The sequence below is a fragment of the Bubalus bubalis genome, chromosome 5 (assembly GCF_019923935.1).
Source record: "Bubalus bubalis isolate 160015118507 breed Murrah chromosome 5, NDDB_SH_1, whole genome shotgun sequence".
NCBI classification, from domain to species: domain Eukaryota; kingdom Metazoa; phylum Chordata; class Mammalia; order Artiodactyla; family Bovidae; genus Bubalus; species Bubalus bubalis.
In genome coordinates this window covers 87543390-87560779 of record NC_059161.1, presented here as the reverse complement: position 1 = coordinate 87560779, position 17390 = coordinate 87543390, and the positions used below count along the sequence as shown (strand labels likewise).

The 17390-nt window shown below is 38.3% G+C and overlaps 1 protein-coding gene across 3 annotated transcripts in view; it reads right to left on the bottom strand.

The window, feature by feature from the left end:
• The window catches only part of GRM5 (glutamate metabotropic receptor 5), a 661611-nt gene that overhangs the window by 181489 nt on the left and 462732 nt on the right, over positions 1–17390 (bottom strand). For all 3 annotated transcript variants that reach the window (XM_025286183.3, XM_025286182.3, XM_025286184.3), the window contains exon 4: positions 8292–8527. In XM_025286183.3, coding sequence (XP_025141968.1) covers positions 8292–8527 — 236 coding nt within the window. The remainder of the gene's footprint in view (positions 1–8291; positions 8528–17390) is intronic.

Here is a 17390-nt window from a genome sequence, read left to right as displayed (position 1 = left end):
CATAAATGTAAGACCAGAAACTATAAACCTCTTAAAGGAAAACATAGGCAGAACACTCGACATAAATCAAAGCAAGACCTTCTATGACCTACCTCCTAGAGTAATGGAAATAAAAACAAAAGTAAACAAGTAGGACCTGATTAAACTTAAAAGCTTTTGTACAGCAAAGGAAACTATAAGCAAGGTGTAAAGACACAAGCCTCAGAATGGGAGAAAATAATAGCAAATGAAACAACTGACAAAGGATTAATTTCCAAAATATACAAGCAGCTCATACAACTCAATTCCAGAAAAACAAACAACCCAATAAAAAAAGTGGGAAAAAGACCTAAACAGACATTTCTCCAAAGTAGATATACAGATGGCTAACAAACACATGAAAAGATGCTGAACACCACTCATTATTGGAGAAGGCAATGGCACCCGACTCCAGTACTCTTGCCTCATTATTAGAGAAATGCAAATCAAAACTATAATGAGGTATCACCTTGCACCAGTAAGAATGGCCATCATCAAAAAGTCTACAAACAATAAATGCTGGAGAGGGTGAGGAGAAAAGGGAATGCTCTTGCACTGTTGGTGGGAATGTAAATGGATACAGCCACTATGGATGACGGTATGGAGATTCCTTAAAAAACTAGGAATAAAACCACCATATGACCCAGAAATCCCACTCCTAGGCATATACCCTGAGGAAACCAAAATTGAAAAAGACACGTGCATCCCATTGTTCATTACAGCACTGTTTACAGTAGCTAGAGCATGGAAGCAACTTAGATGTCCATCAACAGTTGAATGGATAAAGAAGTTGTGGTACATATACACAATGGAATGTTATTCAGCCATAAAATGGAATACATTTGAGTCAGTTCTAATGATGTGGATGAACCTACAGCCTGTTTTACAGAGTGAATTAAGTCAGGAAGAGAAAGATAAATATCATATAGGAACGCATATATATGGAATCTAGAAAAATGGTACTGAAGAATTTATTTGCAGGGCAGCAATGGGAAAGAGATATAGAGAATAGACTTATGGACATGGGGAGAGGGAGGAGAGGGTGAGATATATGGAGAGAGTAACATGGAAACTTACATTACCATTTGTAAAATAGATAGCCAACGGGAATTTGCTGCATGTCTCAGGAAATCAAACAGGCCCTCTGTATCAACCTAGGAGGGTGGGATGGGGAGGGAGATCAGAGGGGATATATGTATGCCTATGGCTGATTTATGTTGAGGTTTGACAGGAAACAAAAGTCTGTAAAGCAATTATCCTTCAATTAAAAAATAAATTAAAATTTTTTTAAATTTTATATTAATGGAGCATGTTATTGTTTGGGACTGGGTATGAGAGAACTTTCTGATATTGTTTCTTTGGATGGTATTTACAGAGATGTGTGTGTGTGTGTGTGTGAGTGTGTGTGTGTATATATATATATAAATTCATAAAACATAAATTCACTTGAGTTGTGTATTTTATGTAATTACTATTATTATATGACATACATGCACCACATGCATATAAATGAAAATGCCTCAATAATGTGTGTGGGTGGTATAGTGTCCTTAAATAACAATTTGAAAATGTTATTTCTTTTTCTTTTTTGGGGGGGATAAGAAATAACTTATCCTCATTCTGGAATGTTTGGAAAATACAGAAAGATAAAAGGAAGAACATTTGTATATTTACAATTAATAATGAGTGAACTTTTCTCAATAATGAGTGAATTTTTCTTATGTTTATTAATAATTTTTAATTGTTCTGTGAAGCATTTGCTAATATGTCCGTTGTACATTTGTTTTGTTTTTTATTTTTATGTTTTAAAGTTGGATGGGTTTTTCTTGTAAGAAATAAATATTTAGACTGACATATTGGCCTTTTTTCCCTTTTTATTATGTTTTTAACACATGGAATTTAAAATTTTTTATTTAATTAAAGCCACCATGGAGAAGGAAGGGGCAACCCACTCCAGTAGTCTTGCCTGGGAAATCCTATGGACAGAGGAGCCTGGTGGGTTACAGACCATGGGGTCACAAAAGGGTTGAACAATAACTGTTCAATGTTATTGAATGTTTTATTATAAATAAAAACAATATTATTACAATAATGTTACAATAACAATAACTACACCCCCCACACACATTATTGAGGCATTTTCATTTATATGCATGTGGTGCATGTATGTCATATAATAATTAATAGTAATTACATAAAATACACAGTTATTTAAAGTTATTTTAAGTTATTAAAATAACTTAGTGACTAAACAACAGCAACATGAAAAAAAAAAACAAAACACAAAACATTCTCAGTCTCATAAACTGTATCATTCTTTTTCTGAGTAAAACCTTCCTAATCTGTATGCAGGTCAAGAAGCAACAAACAGTTAGATCTGGACATGGAACAACAGACTGGTTCCAAATCAGGAAAGGAGTACATCAAGGCTATATATTGTCACCCTGCTTATTTAACTTATATGCAGAGTACATCGTGAAATGCTGGGCTGGGTGAAGCACAAGCTGGAATCAAGAGTGCCAGGAGAAATACCAATAACCTCAGATATGCAGATGACACCATCCTTATGGCAGAAAGCAAAGAAGAACTCAAGAGCCTCTTGATGAAAGTGAAAGAGGAGAGTGAAAAAGTTGGCTTAAAACTCAACATTCAGAAAACTAAGATCATGGCATCCAGTCCCATCACTTCATGGCAAATAGAAGGGGAAACAATGGAAACAGTAACAAACTTTATTTTCTTGGGCTCCAAAATCACTGCAGATGGTGACTACCGACATGAAATTAAAAGACGCTTGCTCCCTGGAAGAAAAGCTCTGACCAACCTAGATAGCATATTAAAAAGCAGAGACATTACTTTGCTGACAAAGGTCCATCTAGTCAAAGCTATGGTTTTTCCAGTAGTCATTTATGGATGTGAGAGTTGAACTATTAAGAAAGCTGAGCACTGAAGAATTGAATGCTTTTGAAATGTGATGTTGGAGAAGACTCTTGAGAGCCCCTTGAACTGCAAGGAGATCCAACCAGTCCATCCTGAAGGAAATCAGTCCTGAATATTCATTGGAAGGACTGATGCTGAAGCTGAAACTCCAATACTTTGGCCTCCTGATGTGAAGAACCAGCTCATTGGAAAAGGCCCTGATGCTGGCAAAGACTGAAGGCGGGAGGAGAAGGGGACGACAGAGGATGAGATGGTTGGATGGCATCACTGATGTGATGGACATGAGTTTGAGTCGGCTCTGGGAGTTGTTGATGGACAGGGAAGCCTGGCATGCTGCAGACCATGGAGGTCGCGGGGAGTCCGACATGACTGAGCGACTGATCTGAATTGAATCCCTCTACAGTGATTTCTTTTGTCTCCATAGTTTTCTTTTTTCACACTGAAGTATTTTGCTCATCTGGGTGTGTATGTATATATGTATACAAGTGTGTGTGTATATACATTGTGGTATGAGGCTACACCAACTTTTTTCTCTATAGTTAGCCACTTGTACCAATATCTGATTTCATAGGCATTATGGCTATTTAGTGGAAATCTTCCAGGCACTGGCATTCTGATGGCTGCCTTTCTCAAAGACTGTTGTTACATGAGTTTTCTATTGTTATTGATCAGTCATCAGTACTTTAGTGGGAAACCAGAAGAGGCTATATGAAAGACTGTTATCCAGGTGTTACTATAAATCATTAGTTTAAAGAAAAATAAACTGTACTTAGAAAATTATACTAAGGTAATATTGGTTTTGCCATGAACATTGTGCTGTTAATATTAGTCACATTGGTTTCCCATCCAGATTTTTTTAAAAAAATCACTTAGCCGTAATCTATTGGGAATTAATTTCTAGGAGTTGGTCTCTAAGATGTCTCTGCTACTTATTCAGTGTTAAGTGTTTTCTGTTAAGTGTTAAACTTTTTGGTTACTCAGAGCTTTTCTTAGCTCATTTTGTATAAGGCTACTGCTAATTTTAGACTCAGATTCATATACTTCTCCTAGCTCTTATACTTTGCCTTTCAAGAAGTTTCTAAAAAAAAAAAAAAAGCCAAAACGGCAGTTATTCAGCTATGAGTATTTCCACTCTTTGTATCAAGTCATTTTGCTTATTGACATATCTATTAGATTTGGGTACTATAGAGAGTGAATAAGGTGAATATTTCTTGCCTGTCATGAATTGTAAAGTCCAACATACCTCTCCAACTCAAAAATAGTTGTCTTACGCACACTGCTTGATGATAGTATATTCAGGGAAACACTACTCATATTCAGTAGTGTTACAGAATAAACTACCTGGGGTCATTTGAAAATGTAGATTGGGATACTGAAAGGACATTTGAATAAATAAGGAAATATGGTCAAAAGTAGAGATTACTGAATATTGAGGTATTTATTACTGCATTCCATAGTTATATACAAATAATCTTAATATTTATTTTTCTCTTTTTTGTATTTTTGACCTATATGTTAACTATTATAGAAGGCAAATTTGATTGTGATTTTTAAAACTAAAATAGTCTCTCTCTTTAGTGTAGTATGGACTTCCCTTGTGGCTCAGCTGGTAAAGAGTCCACCTGCCATGTGGGAGACCTGGGTTCGATCCCTGAGTTGGGAAGATCCCCTGAAGAAGGGAAAGACTACCCACTCCAGTATTCTACCATACAGTATTCCGTATAGTCCATGGGATCGCAGAGAGTCAGACATGACTGAGTGACTTTCACTTCAGTCAGTTCAGTTTAGTTCAGTCGCTCAGTCGTGTCCGACTCTTTGCGACCCCATGAATCGCAGCACGACAGGCCTCCCTCTCCATCACCTACTTAGTGTAGCATATAAGCTAAACTTCAGACAAACCTGAGCTTGAGTCTCAGTTCTGGTGTTTTCCTGAGCAAGTTGTTTTGTCTCTCTAATTCTTGGTTTTGTTATCTTTAATGATAATGACAGTTCTTCTCTCATTGAGAAGAATAACGGAGGTATTACATACCCGTGTTCATCTTTATGTACACGGATGACACCCGTTGACAGATAAGATTCCACGGGGGTGGGACTAAAAGAATGCTTTTCCATAACTAGAGTGAGGGACAGCCCCGGAGCAGAGAAATCACATCAGGGTGTTCATGGGAAAGGCAGAGCTGCAGCAACAATTTCAAATGGAGAATTTTATAGAATAATTTCCATAGAAATAATGTTTCCATGGGAATCAAAGAGTTTTTCAAGACTGTATGTCAAAAGGCCTCCAACAGAAAAAAAAAAAAAAAAAAGTAAGAGAAACAAAGAATTATTTCCAGGAGAGGACATTTCAGACAAAAAGGAGTTGGGGAAGAAGAACGCTAGTACAAAAGAGGGCGAAGACCAACTGGAAAAATTTACTTAGCCGCACTGGTTAGGGGCTGTCACTAACTCCTTACTAAAGAGGAACCAGAAACAAGATCGGATCTGCAGCTGACCCTCCAAAATGCCTCCAATGTAGCTACATAGAGTTATCTGTACACCAATCATAGGATCGGTGCATAGAGGCTGCGTGCTCCCCAAATCTCAAGGGAAGAAAGAAGTTTGTGTCCTTCAGAAACTGGATAGACTTTTTGATGACGGCCATTCTGACTGTTGCGAGATGATGCCTTGTTGTGGTTTTGATTTGCATTTCTCTGATAATGAGCGATGTTGAGCATCTTTTCATGTGTTTATTAGCCATCTCTATGTCTTCTTTGGAGAAATGTCTGTTTAAGTCTTCTGCCTAGTCTTTGATTGGATTATTTTTCTTGTATTGAGCTTCATGCACTGCTTGTATATTTTGGAAATTAGTTCCTTGTTGGTTGTCTCATTTGCTGTTATTTTCTCCCATTCTGAGGGTTTTCTTTTTACCTTGCTTTTAGTTTCCTTCATAAGCTTTCCTTGCAAAAGCTTTTAAGTTTAATTAGACCACAGTTGTTTATTTTTGTTTGTATTTCCATTACTCTAGGAGGTGGGTCGTAGAGGATCTTGCTGTGCTTTATGACAAAGACTGTTCTGCCTATGTTTTCCTCTAAGAGTTTTATAGTTTCTAGTCTTACATTTGGGTGTTTCTTTAATCCATTTTGAGTTTATTTTTGTGTATGGTGTTAGGAAGTGTTCTAATTTTATTATTTTACATGTAGCTGGCCTCTTTTCCCAGCACCACTTTTTGCATTTAGGTTGGTTCTAATGTGGTGGACAAACCTAGAGATTATTATACAAAGTGAAGTCAGAAAGAAAAAGACAAATATTGTATTTTAATGCATATATGTGGTGTCTAGAAAGACGGTAGTGATGAACCTATCTACAGGGCAGCACTGGAGATGCAGACATGGAGAACACACTTTTGGACACAGTGTAGGGAGAGAAGGTGGGATGATTTGCGAGAGTAGCATTGACATATATCTATGGCCATATGTAAAGTAGCTAGCCCGTGGACCTTTGGGCTTCCCTGGTGGTTCAGACGGTAAAGAGTCTGCCTGCAATACAGTGGACCTTTGTTTGATCCCTGGATGGGGAAGAGTCCCCGGAGAAGGGAATGGCAACCCACTCCAGTATTCTTGCCTGGAGAATTCCATGGAAAGAGGAGCCTGGCGGACTACAGTCCATGGGGTCACAAAGAGTCAGACATGACTGAATGACTAATGCACACAGTGAGAATTTACTGTATGACATAGAACCCAAAGCTAGTGCACTGTGACAGCCTAGAGGGAGGGGTGGGATGGGGTGGGAGATAGGAGGGAGCTTAGGAGGAAGGCGATGTATGTATACATATGGTGGATTCATGTTGATGTACGGTGGAAACCATCACAATATTGTGAAGTAATTATCCTCCAATTAGAAGTAAAATAAAATTTAAAAAATTAAATTGAAAAAAGAAACTGGATAGAACTGTGAAAAATAGAAACTTGGGTATAAAAATTGTGAAACAGAAGTCACAGTCCTGTGTATTCACACACATTTTTTTTTCATGAACATAAAACATAAAAACAAAGGAAATGAATAAGCATTTGAAGATTCTGGACAAGAGTTAGCAGTATTTAAAGCAGGAGAGAAGCAAATGTAGTTTCACAGCAGGCTTCTGTGGTTTCTGGATTTTACTGGGCAGTCCCATCCCACACCCCAGCCTTCCTGTCCACCATTGCTAGATTAGGCACTTACATGAGGCTGCCACATTCTCATTTTTCCAAATACTGACATTTAAGAGTCATCACAGATCAGCACTTACTACTTCATTCATTTCACAAAAGAAGGGACTGATCGGAAAAACACAGTACGGATGTGAACTCAGGAGATGCCTTATAAAGAAGTCCCTACATTGTTCCTATTTTCCTCATTTTGGTGCTGGTGACAGCTTCTCTGTAGACTGGAATTAATTCATGGGCTAGGATTTCAACCTCAGCCTCATTGCTCCAGTGCTCTCTCCTGTTCCAGCATCATGAGAGAGGCATTATACCACCAACTAAAACATTTCACTCCTTTGTAAACACATATGAGGTGCTTGTTACACAATGCAGGATAAATCAGTCTTAGCAAACCCTTTGTTGGTTTTAACAAATCTTAACCTTTGCACTTTGACTTACAGATCAGCATTGACCCTGTCTGATTATTAAGAGTCAAGATTCCCTTTGGATTTGCTACAAATAAAACTGACCAAACCCTTTGTTTAAAATTCCTATTACATCACGTACAACACTGAAGTGCAACTTTTGTTGGCATTATGATCTCCCTAACTAGACAATAAATCCCTTGAGGGCAGGATCTAGTTTTCCTCATCTTGTTACCCTTACAACTAAAGGATTCGTTGTGAATCCTTATAAATCATTTGAATGGCTCTGCTTAGTTTATGTCTCTGGAACATCATAATTATACACAGCAAATCCTTGCTACTGTTTTATAGTTTATTGATGGAAGTAGGAATTGGTCCATCCTTCAACATGCACTCATTCATTTTTCAGGCATACATGAAACCCTTGTTATGTGCCTTCCACTGTGCTAATTGCTAAAGATAATCAAAATAACCAGAATGTAGTTCTTGCCTTCAAAAATGTCAAGACGAGTTTCTTTCTGGAGCTCACATTAGCTTTGTAGTACACTGCCAATATCCTGAATGATAGAAACAGTTTGAAATCTTAATAAAGTGAACATTTACTCTCTTATGTTTTCTTATCCCTCCAAGAAGCAGTACCCACTCTATATAAGAGCCCTCCTTTCTAACAGATGACAGCCGCTATCCTCATAACACAGTTTACTTAAATTGGAGCCTTACCCACATTAAATGAAAGAATAAATCTGCTTACTATTGCAAGTCTTGTTGTATTTGCTGTTCTCCTGTGCAAACCCTTCCAGCCGGCACTGAAAGCGATGCTGCCAGAATTCTTGAAACCAAGGGTTTCGGAGGTTTGTTTCTGGCCGGAGCTTCAGATAATAATCATCAAACCACTTGACGTCGGGAGACTGGAGCTTGATTGTGATTCCACCAACAGCTTCTCGCTGATAGCCATCTGTCACGTCATACCTGTCAGCCCAGCCGTCACTGTGGGGAAACAAAAACCCCTCAGCTCAGAACAGGTCTCATCTGAGAAAACGAGGCTGTTTGCTATCGTTTTGAAAACATTCATCAGTAAATGGCACTCAGGCCACACTATGGTCTTACATTATACTATGTGATTATTGAGATAGCAGCTTGGAAGGATAAAAAGTGCAAAATACAATGGAAACTTTGCGTCTAAGAATGCTGGAAGGTACCGGTCGTCTCACTTACCTTGAACTGCAGAGAATAACCTAATGCTTTTGGCAGAATTTCACTGGTTGTAAAATAGAGTATAATCATGAAAGCTATATATCACCGTTCACACTATTTACTGAATGTTAAATTAATTTTAATTTACTGAATGTTAAATTAATTTTAATTTACTGAATGTTAAATTAAGCTAGGTTAAATTAATTTTAAGTATATTTCTTTTCCTTAATAATAGATCATGATAAGGATCATAAAGTAAAACTGAAAAATATTTCTAAAATATACCTAACGTTAATTTAACCATCATATGATATTCATTTTTTTCCTACATTTTACATGTAATGATGTGTGAGTGTGTGTGTGTGATCACTTGTGTCTGACTCTTTGTGACCCCATGGACTGTAGCCTGCCAGGCTCCTCTGTCCATGGGATTTTCCAGGCAAGACTAATGGGGAGGGTTGCCATTTCCTACTTGAGGGGATTTTCCTGAGTGGTTAAACAAGAGAAACTTTCTGATTATGATCATTCTATTAATTGATTCATCAGAGCCCAAACTGAAGTCCTTATAGTCCATATCCTCTTTCCTTTCCCATGATACTTCTTTAATAAGGATACATGTAAAATAAACATATGAAATCATGTTTTACACTATCAGTATCAGTTCAGTCACTCAGTCGTGTCTGACTCTTTGTGACCCTATGGACTGAAGCAAGCCAGGTCTCCCAGAACATACTCAAACTCATGTCCATCACATTGGTGGTGCCATCCAACCATCTCATCCTCTGTTGTCACCTTCTCCTCCTGCCTTCAATATTTCCCAGCATCAGGGTCTTTTCCAGTGAGTCAACTCTTCGCATCAGGTGGCCAATGTATTGGAGTTTCAGCTTCAGCATCTGTCCTTCCAATGAACACCCAGGACTGATTTCCTTTAGGATGGACTGGTTGGATCTCCTTGCAGTCCAAGGGACTCGCAAGAGTCTTCTCCAACACCACAGTTCAAAAGCATCAATTCTTCGGCACTCAGCTTTCTTTATAGTCCAACTCTCACATCCATACATGACCACTGGAAAAACCACAGCATTGACTAGACAGACCTTTGTTGGTAAAGTAATGTCTCTGCTTTTTAATATGTTGTCTAGGTTGGTCATAGCTTTTGTGTCTCTTTACACTAGAGTCATTGAAAGAACTTCTTAACAATAGGCCATCAATGATGGTGACAGGAATCATACTCCTCAACATCAATATCATTCTATGTACTGATCACTCAAAGTAACCTAGGAATTTCAAAACAAGAGTTTGAAATTGGAGACTTTCTATTATAATAGTGTAACAGAATAAGGAAGAGTATTCTAAGCTTATTTGTAAAATACATGAGATAAAACCTTGGAAATAAAAGACATGAAAATGTGTTTCTTTGAAATCTGGACACACCTTGGGACATTCAGGAAAAAAGTGTCTGACTTTTCCCATCCTTCCTGTCATTTGAAATATGCACAGCTTATGCTGTGTATCTGCTGGGACCCAGCGGTACTAACCGTCCTTTAAAGAGGCACACGTGCCCTTTCAGGAGAAGTAAATAAAGTCAAGGGAAATTTAACAATGAAAAAAGGGTAAAAACAAAGAAGGAAGAGATGACATGGAGAGAGTTGAGGGGAAGAGCAGAATAGAGCCTCCTGAATGCAAGACAGGAAAGGGTTTGGAGATAAGCTGGGTGAGGGGGGAGTAGGTACTGGGAAAAGTTAAGTGAAAGGGTTTACATTAACAATCATTATTTATTTCACCAATATTCAGGTATTTCTATTTATTGGAATGTTCATTTCTTTTTATCTTCCTCCCAAGGCATTTTTGTTTTTTATACTTTTTATTTTGGTAAGCAGAGGGCATGCTCCAAAATTTTGGATATAAAATCTGTGTATTATGTAAGGTTTTATGTAAGTAATATGTAAGTAATAAATTAGAATAAGTAAAAAAAAAAAAAAGCATGTACTTTTTTCAGTGTGTTCTGCTGTACTAACTCTGACTTAAAAATTGATGAGAGTTGTTCCAAAGGTCACAGATTACTCATTAAGATATCATAGGGGCTTAGGATAACTTGAGATTTTTCCAAAGGCATCAGTGGGTGAAGGAGAAGGAGGAAAAATAAACAAACAGAAAAAATAAGCAATTTCTTCCTCTTAAGTCCTCCTTGACAAGAAAAGATTTTATTAAAAATGATCTCTGTTGAAATTTCAGAAACTTTTGTGGCAGATCAGGAAAAAACAAGTAATGGAATATGTTTTGTCCCCATGTTGAAAGTGGTTACTTCACACATTGTCTTCCCTCAAGTTTCTCATTTTCAGCAGCAGAGGTTTTATTTAAAGCTGACAAGTTGAAATGAAGTGGGCTTGTTTGCTTCATTTTCTCGCTCTGTTTTGGAGGGTTTATTATATCACTGATAGGAGAGTGTGGGTCTCACTGGCACTCGAGGAGATGCATGGGCGTGCTGCAAATGGGACAGGAAGCCCTGTTTGTCAGGCGGAGCGGCGTTCTCCAAGAAGGGGAAATTTAAATTGCTCCTTTTGTTAGTGTTAGCTTGCTCTTATGTAATGCTGTGATTATGAGTATTACATAAGAAATGTTAAGATTATAATGGGTCCAATTTACCCTTCACAATTCATTCACTGAATTTAATGGGGATTGTAAAAAGCTTGTCTTGATAAACTTTTCTGGAGGTAATGTTTCCATTAAAAAGTCAGGACCAGTTTGTTAATTTACTCCTCTCTCATAACATTCTTCAGCTTTTTTCTTTCTTTTTTTTCCCCCAGGAATTAATTTCTACATTTAATTTAGCAAAAGATGATCTTTTTTTCAGCAGTATATAAGTAAGCTGATTTTTAAAACAGGTTTGTTCTAGGGATTTCCATTCAACAGCAAAATAAAAACTGTAACATAGTTTGTATGTAAACAGAAAATTCCAGTATCTGTGGACAGAAAAGGGTTATTGTGTTTAAGCTTAGCAGGGAATATTTGCCATCTAAGTCTCAATAAAGTTCAATCCATCTTGGCTAAGTTAGATGGTGCTCTATTGACTTTAGCTTATTAAATATTAACATTTTCATAAAAATATGCTTTTAAGGTTTGCTTTAAGATGATAGGGTATCTCTTAGTAAGGAATAATAAATCCAAAAATGAATAGCCAAGAAAACCTTGAGCTCACCTTTCTACTATCTAATGCTTTCCATTGCATTGTTAGAGTGGACTCTTAGGATTCTGGCACTACTGTAATGCTTTTGGGTGACCTGTGTGTGTGTGTGTGTGTGTGTGTGTGCTCAGACATGACTGCCTATTTGTGACCCCGTGGACTGTAGCCCGCAGGCTACTCTGTCCATGGGATTCTCAAGAATACTAGAGTGGGTTGCCATTTCCTCTTCCAGAGGATGTTCCTGACCCGGGGATGGAACCCGTGTCTCTTGCATCTCCTGTACTGGCAGGCAAATTTTTTACCGGTGCGCCACTTGGGTGACATAAATTTTACCAAGTTAGATAAAAAAGTAGGGGGAGATAAGGAGAAAAACTGAAAATGTACCACATTTAACCAGCTTTATAGATTTAGTATCTATTCTTTCTTCCTTCCTTTCTTTATGTCTATCTGTCCATCCATCCATCTGTCCGGTTTCTCTCTCTTCTAATTGGTGGGCATTTTAACCATCTCCTTATAATCCATTTCATTACTTTCCTTCCAATTCTTTGATATATAGCCATTCTTCATTATTTGCAGATTCTGAATTTGCAAATTCATGGGTTTCCTAAAATTTATTTGCAGCCCCCATTTCAATACTCAGACCACTTTTATGGTCACTCTTAGACATGCACAGGGAGGCCAAAAATTTGAGTCTCCCAATGTGCATGTTCACAGAGGAGGCTGGACCAGGTGAACCTCTGCTTTTTTGCTTCAGTTTTGCTACTATAAAGACATTTTCTTCATTGTCTATTAAGTGCCAAATTTTTGTATTTTGTGTTTTTAGCATTAAAAGATATACATTACCACATATAAAACAGATAGCCAGTGGGAGTTTGATGTATGATTCAGGGCACTCAAAGCCAGTGCTCTGGGACAACCTGGAGAGATAGAGTGGGGCTGGGGCTGAGAGGGGTGTTCAGGAACCAGGGGACACGTGTGCCAGGGCTGATTCGTGCTGATGTCTGGCAAAACCCACCACAATACTGTAAAGTAATTATCCTCCAATTTCACTGAATTTAAAAAATGGTTTTGCTGTTTAAAATACCCCCAAGTATATAATATATAATACTGATATGTTATCTAGAGTTCCCAATGGCAAGAAATCTGTGATATGCATTACATACAAAGTCAGATGCATTCAAGCATGAGTACAGGGCTGTTTTTCTATGAATTGAATATGAATTCATCAACTATATATATATATATGTATATATAAAGTAAAGTGTTTTTAGATTGGAATATCTATGAAACAAGGTTATATATTGACTCACTTCACTTCAGTCACTCAGTCGTGTCCAACTCTTTGCAACCCCATGGACTGCAGCACACCAGGCTTCCCTGTCCATGACAAACTACTGGAGTTTACTCAAACTCATGTCCATCGAGTTGGTGATGCAAGCCAACCATCTCATCCTCTGTTGTCCCCTTTTCCTCCTGCCTTCAATCTTTCCCAGCATCAGGGTCTTTTCCAATGAGTTGGTTCTTTGCATCAGGTGGCCAAAATGTTATGGAGATTCAGCTTCAGCATCAGTCCTTCCAATGAATATTCAGGACTGATTTCCTTTAGGATGGACTGGTTGGATCTCCTTGCAGTCCAAGGGACTCTCAAGAGTCTTCTTCAACACCACAGTTCAAAAGCATCAATTCTTCAGTGCTCAGCTTTCTTTACAGTCCAACTCTCACATACATACATGACAACTAGCAAAACCATAGTTTTGACTAGACGGACCTTTGTTGGCAAAGTAATGTCTCTGCTTTTTAATATGCTGTCTAGAATGGTCAGAGCTTTTCTTCCAGGGAGCAAGCATCTTTTAATTTCATGGCTGCAGTCACCATCTGCAGTGATTTTGGAGCCCAAGAAAATAAAGTCTGTCATTGTTTCCATTGTTTCCCCATCTATTTCCATGAAGTGATGGGGCTGGATGCCGTGATCTTCGTTTTTTTGAGTGTTGAGTTTTAAATCAGCTTTTTCACTCCTGTCTTTCACTTTCACTCTTTAGTCCTCTTTGCTTTCTGCCAAGAACGTGGCGTCATTTGCATTTCTGAGGTTATTGATATTTCTCCTGCAATCTTAATTCCAGCTTGTGCTTCATCTAGTCCAGCATTTTACATGATGTACTCCGCATATAAGTTAAATAAGGAGGGTAACAATATACAGCCTGATGCACTCCTTTCCCAGTTTAGAACCAGTCCATTATTTCATGTCTGGTTCTAACTGTTGCTTCTTGACCTCCATACAGATTTCTCAAGAGGCAGGTCAGGTGGTCTGGTATTCCCGTCTCTGTAAGAATTTTCCAGTTTGTTGTGATCCACACAGTCAAAGGTTTTAGCGTAGCCAATGAAGTGGAAGTAGACATTTTTCTGGAATTATCTTGCTTTTTCTATGATCCAATAAATATTGGCAATTTAATTTCTGGTTTCTCTGCCTTTTCTAAATCCAGCTTGAACATCTGGAAGTTCTCGGTTCATGTACTGTTGAAGCCTAGCTTAGAGAATTTTGAGCATTACTTTGCTAGTAGATGAGTACAATTTTGCAGTACTTTGAACATTCTTTGGCATTGCCTTTCTTAGGGATTGGAATGAAAACTAACCTTTTCCAGTCCTGTGGCCACTGCTGAGTTTTCCAAATTTACTAGCATATTGAGTGCATCACTTTCACAGCATCATTTTTTAGGATCTGATGTAGCTCAACTGGGATTCCATCACCACCCCTAGTTTTGTTCATAGTGATGCTTCCTAAGGCCCACTTCGCATTCCAGGATGTCTGGCTCTAGGTAAGTGTTCACACTGTTGTGGTTATCTGAGTCTTCTTAATATCTTCTGGTTCTGCTAGTTCCATACGTTTCTGTCCTTTCTTGTGCCCATCTTTGTATGAAATGTTCCCCTGGCATCTCTAATTTTCTAAAAGAGATCTCTGGTCTTTCCCATTCCATTTTTTCCCTCTATTTCTTTGCATTAATCACTTAGGAAGGCATTCCTATCTGTCCTTGCTATTCTTTGGAACTCAGCATTCAAGTGGTATATCTTTCCTTTTCTCTTCCATGAGCTTCTTATCCTTATCCTTCAGAGGGCAGACAGAATGAAAAGCACAATCCAGAAAACTAATCAAACTGATCACATGGACCACAGCCTTGTCTAACTCAATGAAACTATGAGCCATGTCATATAGGGCCATCTAAGATGGACTGGTTATGGTGGAGAGTTCTGACAAAACATGGTCCACTGGAGAAGGGAATGGCAAACCACTTCATTATTCTTGCCTTGAGAACCCCATGAAGAGTATGAAAAGGTGAAAATATAGGACACTGAAAGATGAACTCCCCAGGTCAGTAGGGGCCCAATACGCTATTGGAGAAGAGTGCAGAGTAGCTCCAGAAAGAATGAAGAGACAGAGCCAAAGCAAAAACACCCAGTTGCTCATGTAACTGGTGATGGAAGTAAAGTCCGATGCTGTAAAGAATAATATTGCATAGGAAACTGGAATGTTAGGTCCATGAATCAGGGTAAATTGGAAGTGGTCAAACAGAAGATGGCAAGAGTGAACACTGACATTTTAGGAATCAGTGAACCAAAATGGACTGGAATGGGTGAATTTAACTCAGATGACCATTATATCTACTACTGTGTACAAGAATCCTTTAGAAGAAATGGAGAAGCCATCATAGCCAACAGAAGAGTCCAAAATGGAGTACTTGGGTGCAGTCTCAAAAACAACAGAATGCTCTCTTTTCGTTTCTAAGGCAAACCATTCAATATCACAGTAATCCAAGTTTATGCCCCTGCAAGTAAAGCTGAAGAAGCTGAAGTCAAACAGTTCTATGAAGGCCTACAAGACCTTCTAGAACTAACACCTCCAAAAGATGTCCTTTTCATCATAGGGGACTGGAATGCAAAAGTAGGAAGCCAAGAAACACCTGGAGTAGCAAGAAAATTTGGCCTTGGGGTACAAAATGAAGCAGGGCATAAGGCTAACAGAGTTTTGCTAAGAGAATGCAACAGTCATAGCAAATACTCTCTTCCAACAACACAAGAGAAGACTCTACACATGGACATCACCAGATGGCCAACACTGAAATCAGATTGATTATATTCTTTGCAGCCACAGATGGAGAAGCTCTATACAGTCAGCAAAAACAAGACTGGGAGCTGACTATGGCTCAGATCAGTTCAGTTCAGTTCAGTTGCTCAGTCGTGTCTGAGGCTTTGCAACCCCATGAATCACAGCACGCCAGGCCTCCCTGTCCATTACCAACTCCCAGAGTTTATCCAAACTCATTTCCATCGAGTCAGTGATGCCATCCAGCCATCTCATCCTCTGTTGTCCCCTTCTCCTCCTGCCCCCAATCCCTCCCAGCATCAGAGTCTTTTCCAATGAGTCAACTCTTCGCATGAGGATGGCTCAGATCATGAAGTCCTTATTGCCAAATTCAGACTTAAATTGAAGAAAGTAGGGAAAACCACTAGGCTATTCAGGTATGACCTGAATCAAATCCCTTATGATTATACAGTGGAAGTGATGAATAGATTCAAGGGATTAGATCTGATAGAGTGCCTGAAGAACTATGGATGGAGGTTCATGACATTGTACAGGAGGCAGTGTTCAAGACCATCCCCAAGAAAAAGAAATGCAAAAAAGGCAATATGGCTGTCTGAGGAGGCCTTACAAATAGCTGTGAAAAGAAGAGAAGTGAAAGGCAAAGGAGAAAAGGACAGATGTACCCATCTGAATGCAGAGTTCTGAAGAATAGCAAGGAGACATAGAAAAGCCTCTCCTGGTAGGAGACCTTGTAGATATGTGTTAGAGAATCAAGTTAGGCAATATGCGTCAGTGGTTAAGGAAACTAACGGATGGTTGTATTAGCAGTGGGAAGGAAGAGGTTATTTGTAAGGAATTTTCAGAAATCCAAGGACTAGTTATGTGGAGAATAGCGGGTAGCGGAAGATATTTATGGTTTATGGGAAACATTAATGATACTCTAAGTGACATTGTCACTCCATATCCTAGGTTAAAGTATAGAAAAATAGGTTTGAGTTTGAAAAAGGAGGGAAATGAATACAAGTAGGGGCTCTGCAATGATCCAATTTCCTTTTATATGCTCTCCAGCACTTTGCTTCTTCTGGATTTCTGTTCTCTGCAAATAAAATTAATGAGTGTAAAAAAGTGCAGGTTAAAAATCTTCTTTGCTGTGGTCCAGTAGCATTTTAATCCACCTTCTACTATTGTATTTAGCATTTTGTACGCTGAGAAATAGCTATTTGCACTCAAAAAAAAAAAGGTAAAGCTAATGAAAATTATAGCACTCTAAAGATCAGATGCTCTATACAATTATATCCTTATAAACATTTTAACTTTAGAATTGTTATTTTAATTATTTTTGTATTAACTAATAGATATTTAAAGCAGGCCAATGCTCATGGCTGTAATATAATTTCTGC